The sequence below is a fragment of the Megalobrama amblycephala genome, linkage group LG5 (assembly GCF_018812025.1).
Source record: "Megalobrama amblycephala isolate DHTTF-2021 linkage group LG5, ASM1881202v1, whole genome shotgun sequence".
In the NCBI taxonomy this organism is placed as follows: domain Eukaryota; kingdom Metazoa; phylum Chordata; class Actinopteri; order Cypriniformes; family Xenocyprididae; genus Megalobrama; species Megalobrama amblycephala.
The window spans coordinates 25,266,479-25,279,909 of NC_063048.1; the positions used below are offsets into that span (position 1 = coordinate 25,266,479).

The 13,431-nt window shown below is 37.7% G+C and overlaps 1 protein-coding gene across 1 annotated transcript in view; it reads right to left on the reverse strand.

The window, feature by feature from the left end:
• ush2a (Usher syndrome 2A (autosomal recessive, mild)) overlaps positions 1–13,431 on the reverse strand; it is a 250,931-nt gene that overhangs the window by 64,905 nt on the left and 172,595 nt on the right. Inside the window, 2 exon segments of the mRNA XM_048191491.1 lie at positions 9,735–9,956; positions 10,091–10,259. Of these exon segments, the coding sequence (XP_048047448.1) occupies positions 9,735–9,956; positions 10,091–10,259 (391 nt within the window).

Sequence of the window (13,431 nt, forward strand, 5' to 3'; positions counted from 1 at the left end):
AGGGACAGCAGATGTTGCAGCGCTGCATTTGGTGGCAATTCCCAGGGTGCATTACTTCAGCTCCAATGACTTGCAAATAAACAGCTCAACAATTTTTCCAAAATAGCTCTGCCATCCCGTCCCATCCCTGCCCCGCTGCATTTTTCATGATATTTCATTTAAAGACCGGTGAACTTCGACACCCTGACCTCTTGACTGGGGATGTCCCTCTATTTTGTTCTCCGCACTTGACCTTGGCCTGTCAGCTAAAACTATTCATTTTCCTTCATCTCCACCTTTGTCGTGCCATGAAAAGGAACAGGAGGGAACACCACTGCCCCTCTAAATCTGGTGTAGGCACGGCACAAAAACACGAGCACCCTTTTAGCTCACGCTTTGTTTTTTCAAGCACCGCAAAATGATTTAGCTAATCTTCAGATTTATGATGGATTTGCATACATTCATTAGAGTGCGAGTGAACGCAGGCGAGCATAAGGTGCTTAGGCTGTGTGAATTAAGGTTCAATCACTTAATGATAAGTAAATATTTAGCATGCAATGAGCAACTGATAAAAATGTGTGCTGTGGCTTACGCAAGCCTTTGGATATAAAAACTAAAACTTCGAACAAACAAAAGCACTTTTTAAAAAAAAACAAAAAAAAAATGGCTGAGCACATTCAAAGTCATGCTCAGAGAGCAAAAGGACTTTATAGTGCTTTGAATAGTGGACGTTATAATCTTCAAAAAATAGATACATTTCAGAAACTGCTTTTATTTTTACTTTTTTTCCCTTTCAAATTATTATTTGCAAGTATCCTGGTTAAATAAAAGAACAGAACCAAGATATGCTGTTGTTTTAATGTTAGCTATAGTAACAGGACAGTTTTGAGTGTCATTGTTTGTCTGGAGCGCTTGCTTGTATATAGCCGTGTACTGTATGTTCATTTTTTGTTCTTCCTTGTCATTAGTCATCTTAGCTTTATTTTACACAAAGCATTATTTTGCTCCACTTCAGCTATGATAAAGAGACATCCACTCTTGCATTGCATGTTTGTGCATTTTGGGGGCGAAGCATTGAAGGGAGGGGCATGATTGTTTGCAACTCATTGAAATGTAAAAATGCGTTCTGTGTTAACTGTTTATTACTCATAATTTCCTTTTATTCAAACGGTAGTATTAGTAGTTACGTTTTGGCTTAGGGTCAGAATGAGGTCCTCAAAAAACCCCAACACGATTATATTCAAAAGTACCATTTGTTGTGTTTCGGTCATGTGCATTTAAAGTTTTATGATCAAGCTTAAATCTCCCCCTTCAGATCCCCCAAAGAGCAGTGAAAATATTACTGCTGCCCAAGCACTTTCTGTCACATGCAACCGCGGCCAATGGATGAAACGAAGAAAGTCAGTTTAATGTGCTGTCCCTTTCACCTCTCCCTCAGGAACACCTGGAATAAATAAATGAATAAAACCAATGTTACTCGCGTATGGAGCAGAAACAATGTAACCTTGGCGTCTGTTTTCAGGGCTTCCTGCTTAGGTTTCACCAGAGCTGGAAAGCTTTTCTAATATTAACATCTTAAAGTCCTAAAGCTCTTTCCTCATCATAACCCTTTTTTTTCCCCAGTGATAATCCACTGACCTTTTTCTCTTTTTTTATAATGTCTCTCAGCCATCTCTCTTTCTACAGTATTTCTTCAAATCTCCCTCTTCCTACGCCCCTACTCCTGATTGTTGTGGGGCTCAGTCCAATCCACTTTTTAAAAGCATTTCTCAAAACTTGCTTACTGCAACTTTAGTTAGCAATTTACAATTTTTACAGCATTGATTAATTGTTGTTAATGTTAGTTTATCCATATATTAAGTGCACAGGAGCATTTGTACATTAAAATATAATCATTGTCTGCATTTTGCAAACCAGTGATTTTTGTGTATAAATTAACATTATAGATTAATAAATGCTGCAAGAATGTATTGCAATTTAACTAAAACATGACCTAATTTTAATGTATAAAATCTTAAAAAGTTAACTACTATACAACTAATTACACTTATTAAAGGAAACCTATTATGCCCCTTTTCACAAGTCTCTGGTGCCCACAGAATGTGTCTGGGTTTCAGCTCAAAATACCCCACAGATCATTTATTATAGCTTGTCAAATTTGCCCATATTTGGGTGTGAGCAAATCACGCCATTTTTGTTTGTGGCCCTTTAAATGCTAATGAGCTGCCGGACCCTTTTCCAGAAGAGGGCGGAGCTTTAATAGCTTGTGCCTTGTTCGGATACTCAACAACAACAAAACTGGACTGAAGGGGGCGGAGATTTAACAGCCCATGCTTCGTTCGGATACTCAACAACAACAAAACTGGAGAATCTCACGCAGGCAAAATATCAGAAATAGTCAGTAGCAGTGTTAAGTCTAACATGTTCGAACCGGAGTCAGGCACTGATGGAGAGACTCAGGAAGAAGTTACAACTTTTAGAAAGCAACTGGACATTTCTCAATGGTTAGTTTTTTTTGGTGCTGACATTGTATATCTCATACAGTGAGGAAATTGAAATGGTTTTAGACTGCTGTGGCTCTCTCAGGTCGGTATCTATGCTAATAGGGCAGATCACCAGTCATGGGCGGGGCTTCCCCCTTCTTGTACGTAAGAGTAGGGGGAAATCTGGAACCGCGTGTTTATGATTTATGGGTATTATATAAAAAAAAAAAGGAGTGGGTGGATTTTTACCATTATAGGCACACATCTGTCTTCAAACACCTTATAAAATTTGCATAATAGGTCCCCTTTAAAACAAGTCTAAAACATCAAAACTGTCACCATCAGTGGTCCGACACCACTATTCCCATACTAAATGTACAAAGCATTAGGAATCTGTACTTTGTGATTAGTAGTTGAGCCATGCAAAATGCTTTAATTGCTCAAGGATATTAACTGAGATTATTAGCAGTGAGTAAGGTAAGAAAAGCTATCATCATAACTGTTGAAAGAAAATGGTCTTAATCTGCATGATCTCCAATCCGTCTCAACAAAAAAAGATCCAGGCGTGTGTGTTCGGAATGATTCCCTCTCTGGCATTCATGTCTTGTCATTTGCAAGACAGCTTTGGCAGAACAATATGAGGACATATGAGCCATGATGAAGCGCTCGTGCAGTAACAAATACAACGCAGACACTGACGCATTCAGCCACCGGGATCATTTCCACTTGCAAATGGTCATTGTGTCCTTGAGAACATATTTAATTATTGCACTTTTTTTGACATCGTCACAGCCATTTCCACACCCACTCTTATGATCTCTCTCTCTCACACACACATACAGAGCTCTAAAGCTTTTAACACTTAAATGGTGTAAAATATTCAGATTTAACCTTGACTGTGATACAGGCACTGTGCTTTTAAGCAGAGCTCTGTACATAAGCAGATATTAAAAGATCTCTCTGTATGACACCAAGCTCCAGATGCAAAGAACCCTGTAATCCAAATCTAAACTTTAAACAGGACAGCGGGACATTCGCAGTAATACCCTGTATTACTCCAGGCTATTGTCTAAACTGTTTCCAATGTCTCAAATGGAAAAATTCAGAAGACTGGATTGGCTTTCGACAGTTTAAAGGCTCTCGTAACTGTCAGGAAGGATGATGAAATGTTCCACAGTTCCCCTTCAAACAGATGTCATTGTTTCTGTAACTAGTGTGAAATGTGGGTTATATATCAGGCTATAATTAAGCAACATTGTTAATATTCTGATGATCGTGATGTGCTTTTTATTTGGTCATATTTTCTAAGACTATGTTATTAGACTTGCGAAAAACTGTGTTAGAGTTGGTAAGTTTGATTCAATGGCTGTATTCCAACAATTGTCCACTAAATGAGCAGAAGAATATTTAATCATTTAGATTTTTATGTATTATGTTAATAACAAATATGAATGAATAAATAATATAAAACATACATATTTTTAATTTACTTATTTATTTATTTTATCATAATGTCTATGATGCTATAAAATTTGGTCTAAAAAAGTATTTATATTGTCAACCAAAACTCTGTAATCATCCATCAAAAACCAAACTACTAGAGACTTCGTATGGCACATAATGCAGTTCTAAATTGATGTATTATTTGACTTATTGATCGATTGATTGTTTCTTTAGTGATTTATACACTATGCCCAAAAGGTGACACTGTTAATTTTCTTTTGTAATTTGACTAATGGCAGTTTTTTTGACACTGGTTCAGGGATTGGTTCACAGGCAGCTTTTCAAACAGCTGATGGCTGTCTCGAACAATTCCATCTCCGCTGCGCCGGAGCGCTGCGAGTCCTGACAGTGTAGAGTGTAATGTGTGACAGATCGCACTTTGGGGACCTGGTAATCACATTTCCATTGGCCATCAGCTGGATCTCAGTGGGACATCCTCAGAAAAATGCCTGTGATTCTATTTCCACAATCTGGAGGAGCACGTGCGGCTTAAACACAATGTCACGGCATTTCTGCACAACAGAGTTCAGAAATACAAATGAAATACAGATATATTTTCCTCTGAAAACCCACTCTGGAAGACAGACCTAAAAGTATATTGCATCTAAATTTAAAATATGCATCTATTTAAAATAAATAAAAATTAGTCAACACAATTTCAAAATAAGTCTGCCTTTGTTTGATCAAAATATTACTGTGATATATTTTCTAATGTAATTTGTTCCTGTGATGGCAAAGCTGAATTTTTAGTTGCCATCTGTAATGGTCTGGGTGTTGCAGTATTCAAACGTACGACGAAGGCGATATCTTCAAGAACATTTAAAGGATTAGTTGACTTTCTAATTCAAATTTCCTGATAATTTACTCACCCCCATGTCATCCAAGATGTTCATGTGTTTCTTTCTTCAGTCGAAAAGAAATTAAGGTTTTTGATGAAAACATTCTAAGATTTTTCTCCATATAGTGGACTTCAATGGAGCCCAAATGGTTGAAGGTCAAAATTACAGTTTATAGCGATCCCAGATGAGAAATAATGGTCTTCTAAAGAAATCTAGAGAAATCATCGCTCATTTTTAAAAAAAAATTTCTACATTTTAACCATAAATGCTCATCTTGAACTAGCTCTCTTCTTCTTCTCTATTTGAATTCCAGCAGTGTAGATGCTGCTAAGTGTATTACTGCCCTCCACAGGTCAAAGAACTAAACTAAGCTAACTGAACTAAATTGTCATATACAATATTCTAGTGCAAGTATATAACAATTAGTTCAAACTTTGACCTGTTGACCTGTTGACCTGATCTGGGCAGTAATACACTTAGCAGTGTCTACACTGCTGGAATTCAAATAGAGAAGAAGAAGAAGAGAGCTAGTTCAAGATGAGCATTTATTGTTAAAATTTCTATAATTTATTTTTTTTTTTTTTTAAAGAAAATGAGCGATGATTTCTCTAGATAAGACCCTTATTCCTCATCTGGGATCGTGTAGAGCGCTTTGAAGCTGCACTGAAACTGTAAGTTTGACCTTCAACCATTTGGGCTCCATTGAAGTCCACTATATGGAGAAAAATCCTGGAATGTTTTCATCAAAAACCTTAATTTCTTTTCGACTGAAGAAAGAAAGACATGAACATCTAGGATGACATGGGGGTGAGTAAATTATAAGGAAATTTTAATTTGAAAGTGAACTAGTCCTTTAATGGAGTACAATGAACAAGGAAAATTACCAGGAAAATAACTCACAACACCATGCAACAAAGCTAGACAAGGACTAGACAGAAACTGAGGGCTTATATACAAGGTGAACAGAAGATCTAATGAGACTAATTAATAAGACACAGCTGAACTCAAACACTAATCAAATGAGTAACTAAGGATACAAGTGGCGGGAAACTGAGAACAAAGGAGAACATGTGACCAAAGAAAAACAAACTCATGCATGAACAGAACAGGGAAACAGAACAAAAACAAACTCAAAACATGACAGTACACCCCCTCTCAAAAAGGCGCATCCTTGCGCCGTATAAGATAGTCCAACAGAGGCGGGTGGGCAAGGACTCGGGAGGAGAGTGTGGAACACACAGAAGTCCAAAGGGTGGGAGAGAGGGCACCCTGGAGGCTGACTAGTAGTCTCTTAGGCAAGGACGGGAAGCCTCCAGGGTGGTACCGGTGGTACAGGGGTCCAGGGAGGTGCGGGCAGTTCTTGGGCCCAGGGAGGCGCTGGCAGCTCAGGGGGCCATGGCGGAGCCAGCAGTTCAGGGGTTAACAGATCAAAAGCAAACTCAAAACGTGCCACCATTACTTCAGTTTTCAGTGTCACATAATGCTTCAGAAATTATTCTAATATGGTGATTTTGGTGCTTAAGAAACATTTCTTATAATTATCAATGTAGATAACAGCTGTGCTTTTTTGAGGAAATAATAATACAATTGTGTGATACAATTTTTTAGGACTCTTTAATGAATAGAAAGTTTAAAAGAACATCATTTATTTTTAAATTAAAATATTTTGTAATATTATAAATGATTTTACTGTCACTTTTGAATAAAAACCACAGAATAAAAAATAAAAAAGGTAATTGCGACTTTATCTCAAACACAACTTTTAAAACTCGCAATTCTGACTTATTTTCTCCGAATTGCATGATACAAATTCGCAATTGCTAGTTAGGGATTGTGATATAAAACTGCAATTGCAAGTTATAAAGTCAGAATTGTGTGATATAAACTATATAAGCAGTTCTCAGTCTTTTTTTCCCATCAGAATTGGACTTTATAACTCACAATTCCAAATTTATATCTCACAATTTTAAGAAAAGAAGTCAGAAATGCAAGATTTAAACTCACAATTGTGTGTCGAGTAAATTATCTTGGGTAGCTCTTTATTTTACAGTCCTGTTCCCCAAGTACATACTATGTACTTATTATGGTAATTGCAATAGCTGGGTATAGCTAGGTACGGTACTAACCCTGAACCTACACCTAATCCTAACCTTAACACATGTAGTTACCTTATAATACTTTCTTAGGAAAGTACACTGTAAATACAAAATTCTGTCATGAAACTCTAGATGGCGCACGCTAGGTCCTTTAACTCAACCTGCTCATAATCAAATCATTATCTGATTGGTTCCTGCTGTATTAGTATCCAATGAGCTTGCGTGCTCAACCTTCAAATACTTGGGTAACATTTGCCTTAGCATTGCAACGCGCTTTCAGAAGTACTCCACCTTCCCCAGCTCCACCTGTATAGATCTGTTATGGGTAATTGATGTATGCTATATTGTACAGCAGCAGCATGTCTTATTTGCTCACAGCAGCGTGTCGTGTATGTATTGACAGTAGCAAGTCCCGTACATGCTCTGCAGCAGCAGCAGCATAGCTGATCTATTCCACCAAGACCTAACATATCAACATTGTCATACCCATTACCATACTAAATACTCCTAGAGCTGTCATGACAAAAGTACACACAAGTGCACGTACAGTACACTTACTGTAAAATAAAGTGCAACCTTATCTTGTTTGGTCCCCAGTGTTTCCCTGTGTATTTATAGCCCTGTGTTTGTTTCATTCTTTGTCAGATCTCGTCTTTAAAAATTGGTTGTTCTGTTTCCTGCATTTTAGTTGTTTATTTTGCTGTTGCTGGCATTTTATAAGAAAAATTAGACATGCAAAGCCATGCATTACAGTGCATGTCATAAAATACAGTTGAATGTAACAACACCCCTTAACTGTGGTAATCCCTGTAACACCTGGTCTCACATATCATCATCATCATCGTCATTAAAAAATAAGCAAAATATGCAGCTACTCTATATCCCTAACAAAGCTAATTAAACACCCATAAAGCTTTCACCAAATACATGTTTGTCTATAGTACACTGCAAGTCTGATTCACATTGCTGCATCCTCAGCCAATTGAAGAGGATATCAGCTCATGACATACGCCGTGTTATCTGTCCATTAGCTTATATTTGCAGAGACACTCACCGCTGGTAAAGGAGACAGAACCTTGAGGGAGTTGGGGTGTCTTTATCAAGGTTAAGTAGCTCATTCAATAATAGAGCAGGCTGACAGAGTCAGGAGCCAGCGTGGAGCTCGCGGCGTGAGCCCCCAGCATCGCGCACCAGCGGTGTGGCTACCAGGCAAATGGCCTTTAGTTATCCTAACGGTACTATCCATCATAACATATGCTCTCCCCAGGATGCTCTCTTTAATGAGCGATGACTTCTTCATCTGCCTTATTTCAGTAAGATGAACCAAAGGAAGAGAAAATCAAGCGAGGTAATGTGAGCGAGCACTGTGGTGTGCAGTGTTTTAATCTAGAGAAAAATGCTAGTTTCTGAAATAACTCCAGGTATGTAGTAAAATAAGTCAAGTGATTAAGTTTCCTAAAAAAAGGAAGGGGTGTGGGGTGTAGCAGCTTTGAAAAACTGTATATCAAGGACAGGATGATTAACCAAAGCTTGAAAATGATTACTGGACCCAATCCCAGGATGCTACCCGAAGCCACCAAACGACTTATAGAGTGTGTTTGTATGATAAATACACTGGTGCCACTGACCTCATGGTGGCCATTAGTTCTGTAGCATCCTGGGAGCCTGCTGTGGGCTTGGCACAGCTCTGGTTGGTGTTTAGATAGACTCAGCTCCATCATCCAGCCTGACAAAGATGGCTGACACCAGGGCCAGTGCCCATCCAGCCCATCTGTGCCCAGGTGCCCACTTTAGTATGGCACTGCGGGGGAGCCTATGTGACCCCAAGAGGGTTCAGCTCCTCTGACACTCCACCACAGTGTCATTAGAAAGTCACTAAGGAGTGAGGGCTAAACTTAGCTGCAAAGAAGTGGCCACACGTGCTTTGGCCCATTTAAAGTAAGTGCTACATTTTCTGTTTTGCATCAGGAAAGGATTTAAGACTCAAAATGAAGGCATTCCAAACAGTAACAAGCAGCTATGATAAATGAATTGTACTATGATAAGTGTAATTGGGGACATGCTAAAATGATAATTAAACTGTACGTCATCAATAGCAGATTACTTCCGTGGGTTATGACAAATTATGTTCACTCTGCACCTCTCACATACTTTGGTCTGAAACACCACAAACACAGATAAGTCTGAGTGACTAAATATCAGCACTCTTGGATGTTGCTCGACCAATCAAATATGAGGACCAGAACTATATTGTCTCTAAAATACACTACTGTTCAAAAGTTTGGGGTCAGTGGGTCAGTAAGTGTTTTTTTTTTTTTAAGAAAGAATTTAACACTTTTATTCAGCAATGATGCATCAAATTGATCAAATGTAACAGTAAAGACATTTAAAATGTTACAAAAATATCTATTTCAAATAAATGCTGTTCTTTTGAACTTTCTATTAATCAAAGAATTTTGTGGGAATCACGGTTTCTACAAACATATTAGGCAGTTTTCAACACCGATAATAATAGGACATGTTTCTTAAGCACTAAATCAGTATATTAGAATGATTTCTGAAGGATCATGTGACACTGACGACTGGAGTAATGGCTGCTGAAAATTCAGCTTTGCTGTCACAAGAATAAATGATGTTTTAAAATATATTAAACAGTAGTTTTAAACTGTAATAATATTTCACAATATTACTGTTTTACTGTATTGTTTATTAAATAAATGCAGCCATGGTGAACATAAGGTCACACTGACCCCAAACATTTGAACAGCAACGTACAATACAACACAGTCATGACTATTCAACATTGTTCTGCAAGCATGTTTCTGTAAGCTCACCTGATACATGTTTATGGGGCCTCCCTTGGTCGGCATCCCCACAGCACACTGCCTCTCTAGGGACTAGCTGTCCTCCACAACACTGGGAGCTGAAGCCATCATAAAGACGGCCTCCACAGCAGATCTGTCCGGCTCCAGAGTCGAAAGGACTCCCACCACAGCACGAGTCCCCAAGACCGACAGATACACGCCGTTCCACAGAGTTTGGACAACAGACCTCTCCTAAAAAACACATATAGAACAATCAACTGTGCTGTAAAATAATTAATGCTCAGAAAATAAGCAATATTGAGATTTTTTGTGCAACCTAGCTTGAATTTAAATATGACTGTGTTAAGGCTGAAAGCAGTACATACCTGGTGGGACTAGTGTGTAATATCCTCCACAGCACTGGTATTGAAACAGAGGCTGGACAAACTGACCTCCACAACACACACTCCCAGAATCCTTTGAAGCTGGAACATAGCGCTCTTCACAGCACTGATGAGACTGATTTAGGTTGTGAACGGACCCTGCACAGCATACCTGCGACAATAAAACACATACACAAATAGAGTATGCAAAAATATATGCAATTCATATACATTATCCACACAAGTTTTGCTCTCCTCAAGGCAATTAGGAAGTAAAGGGATGGCAATGCCTCAGCCCTGAGGGCCTGCAGAGGCGCATGTGAGCGCAGGTAGAAATCCAGCCCACCTCTTTGCTCCACAGCGGCGGGCTATATTTAGCCGGACTCCACTGCCTACTTTGGCGAGAAATCAGGACAGGATAGATTCTCTACAGCACTGAGATGATACTCTTGTGGCGTCTGAAAAATCTGTATTGCCCTGAGCCACTGACATTGTCCTTACCTTCTGGCCCAGCTTCCAGTAGAAAAATGGCATACAGTAAATACCTCCTCTGCTGTGCCTTTGAGAGGTCTGAACTTTTGAACCTACTTGAACCCGGTTTATCAAACTCCTGAGAATTAACCACTATGTGTGAAGACAGTACAAAAAGAAAGCTTGGGCATACAGTACATAATTGCCCTCAAAACACAATTTTAGCCAGAGTAAAGTACATTAAAGGGATAGTTCACCCAAAAATGAAAATTTGATGTTTATCTGCTTACCCCCAGGGCATCCAAGATGTAGGTGACTTTGTTTCTTCAGTAGAACACAAATGATGATTTTTAACTCCAACCGTTGCGGTCTGTCAGTCGTATAATGCATGTCAATGGGGGTAAAAAAAAACATGCACAGATAAATCCAAATTAAACCCTACGGCTCGTGACGACACATTGATGTCCTAAGACACGAAACGATCGGTTTGTGCGAGAAACCGAACAGTATTTATATCATTTTTTACCTCTAAAACACCACTATGTCCAACTGCCCTGCACATCCGGTTAGTGAGGTCTGAACACGCTCTGACAACGGAAGTGATGTCTCGCACTCATTGAAGCAAAGCGTGAGACATCACTTTCGTCATTAGAACGTGTTTTTTGACCTCACCAACCGGATGTGGAGGGCAGTTGGACATAGTGGTGTTTTAGAGGTAAAAAATTATATAAATACTGTTCGGTTTCTCGCACAAATCGATCTTTTCGTGTCTTAGGACATCAATGTGTCGTCATGAGCCGCAGGGTTTAATTTGGATTTGTCTGTGCATGTTTTTTTTTACGTTTATAGACAAAGTTCCCACTGACATGCATTATACGACTGACAGACTGCAAAGGTTGGAGTTAAAAATCATCATTTGTGTTCTACTGAAGAAACAAAGTCACCTACATCTTGGATGCGCTGGAGGTAAGCAGATAAACATCAAATTTTCATTTTTGAAAATGAAATTTCTGTCATTAATTACTCACCCTCATGTTGTTCCAAACCCGTAATAACTTTGTTCATCTTCGGGACACAAATTAAGATATTTTTGATGAAATCCGAGAGGTTTTTTTTTATCCCCCATAGAAAGCAATGTAATTACCAAATTCAAAGTCTAGAAAAGTAGCAAAGACATTGTTAAAGTAGTCAACGTCACTACAGTGCTTCAACCTTAATGTTATGAGGTGACGAGAATACTTTTGGTGCACAAAAATAAAACAAGACTTTATTCAGCAATTTCTTCTCTACCCTGTCATTCTCCTACGCTGTTTACGTTGTATAGACAGTGCAGGCTTTTGGGTTCTACGTCAGAACACTGACTTATTTTTTAACGATGTCTTTACTACTTTTCTGGACCTTGAATTTGGTAATTACTTTGCTTTCTATGGGGGATAAAAAACCTTTGGATTTCATCAAAAATATTTTAATTTGTGTTTCAAAGATGAACGAAGGTCTTACGGGTTTGGAACGACATGAGGATGAGTAATTATGAATGAATGAATGAATGAATGAATGAGGCATTTATATAGTGCTTTCATATATACTACTGATTAATGACAGAAATTAATGACACAAATTTAATTTTTGGATGAACTAACCCTTTAAAAAGGGCTGTCAAGCGATTAAGGTCACGATGAATGGAACATGCATCCAAATTATATGGATTATCAAAAAAGAAAATCCATCAGATGCTGTTTTGATGGAGGCAAAATGTGAGATCGCAGTCAATTGTAAAAAGCAGCAGGGTTTAAATGAACTAAATGATTAAAAAAGTCTGTGATTTCACCTAAAGATTGAGATATTTTTGATTAAAATAAAACAGAAATAATAATAATAAAAAAGAAACATCCATGAATCTTCCACAATAAGACTAATAACATGCATTTATAACATAAATGGGAGGAATTTTAATTCCAATTGCCGACTATAATCATTTGAATCAAATTACTTACTAGGTAATTACTTACTTACTAATTACTTACACTGATGGGATTTTTTGGGGCCGATACCAGTACCAATTTTAACAAACAATTATTGGCCGATACCAATACCGATATTTGTCACTTCCTGTGTTTTTTAAAATTTTGTCATCAAAATAGATCATGCTTTAAATCAACAAAGTTCAAAAACACCTGCATTAAATTATACTAGCTAGATTATTGCTGCATCATCAAATAATTTCTAATAGACAATGATTGGATCAATTTAACATTCAGCAGGCCAACATAAATACAAACTGAACAAAGATATATATGAAATAAACAGCGCTTTTTAGGTAGGTTTAATAGTTTTCAGGTACAGAAATAAAGTAAATAAATATAAAATAGCACTGCATATTCTTCACTGTATAAATTAAATACATATTAATCCTTTATTGTAACAGACTTTGTTATGATTAATCCTTTAATTTGTTTTTGTATATGTTTTAATATTTTTTAAATTAAATATGTATGTAAATTAAATACGTTTATTTTTAATTAAATAAGTTTAAATATGTATGAGTTCTCCTTTACAAAGGTTGGGACTCTTATTTTGACGGGTGTTCTAGTCTACGGAGCTTTAGTGGTAATGGAGAGCATGCAGTTCTTCAGAGATATTTTACAGATTTAAAGTTTGTCAGTTTATTAAGTACCCCCCGAAAAGGCATGAGATGTGTGTGTATTTGTTTACTGTTAGGTGTATTAAGTGTTTTGTGTAATTCACTGTATGTTGATGATAATGCAACGGAGAGAGATTTTAATGTGCACTTCTTGTTTTGCTCTTATGGTGATTTTTTTGGAGTGAAAACAGACACAAATAAACTTATTAAAACATCAGTAAAGTTTTGGTCA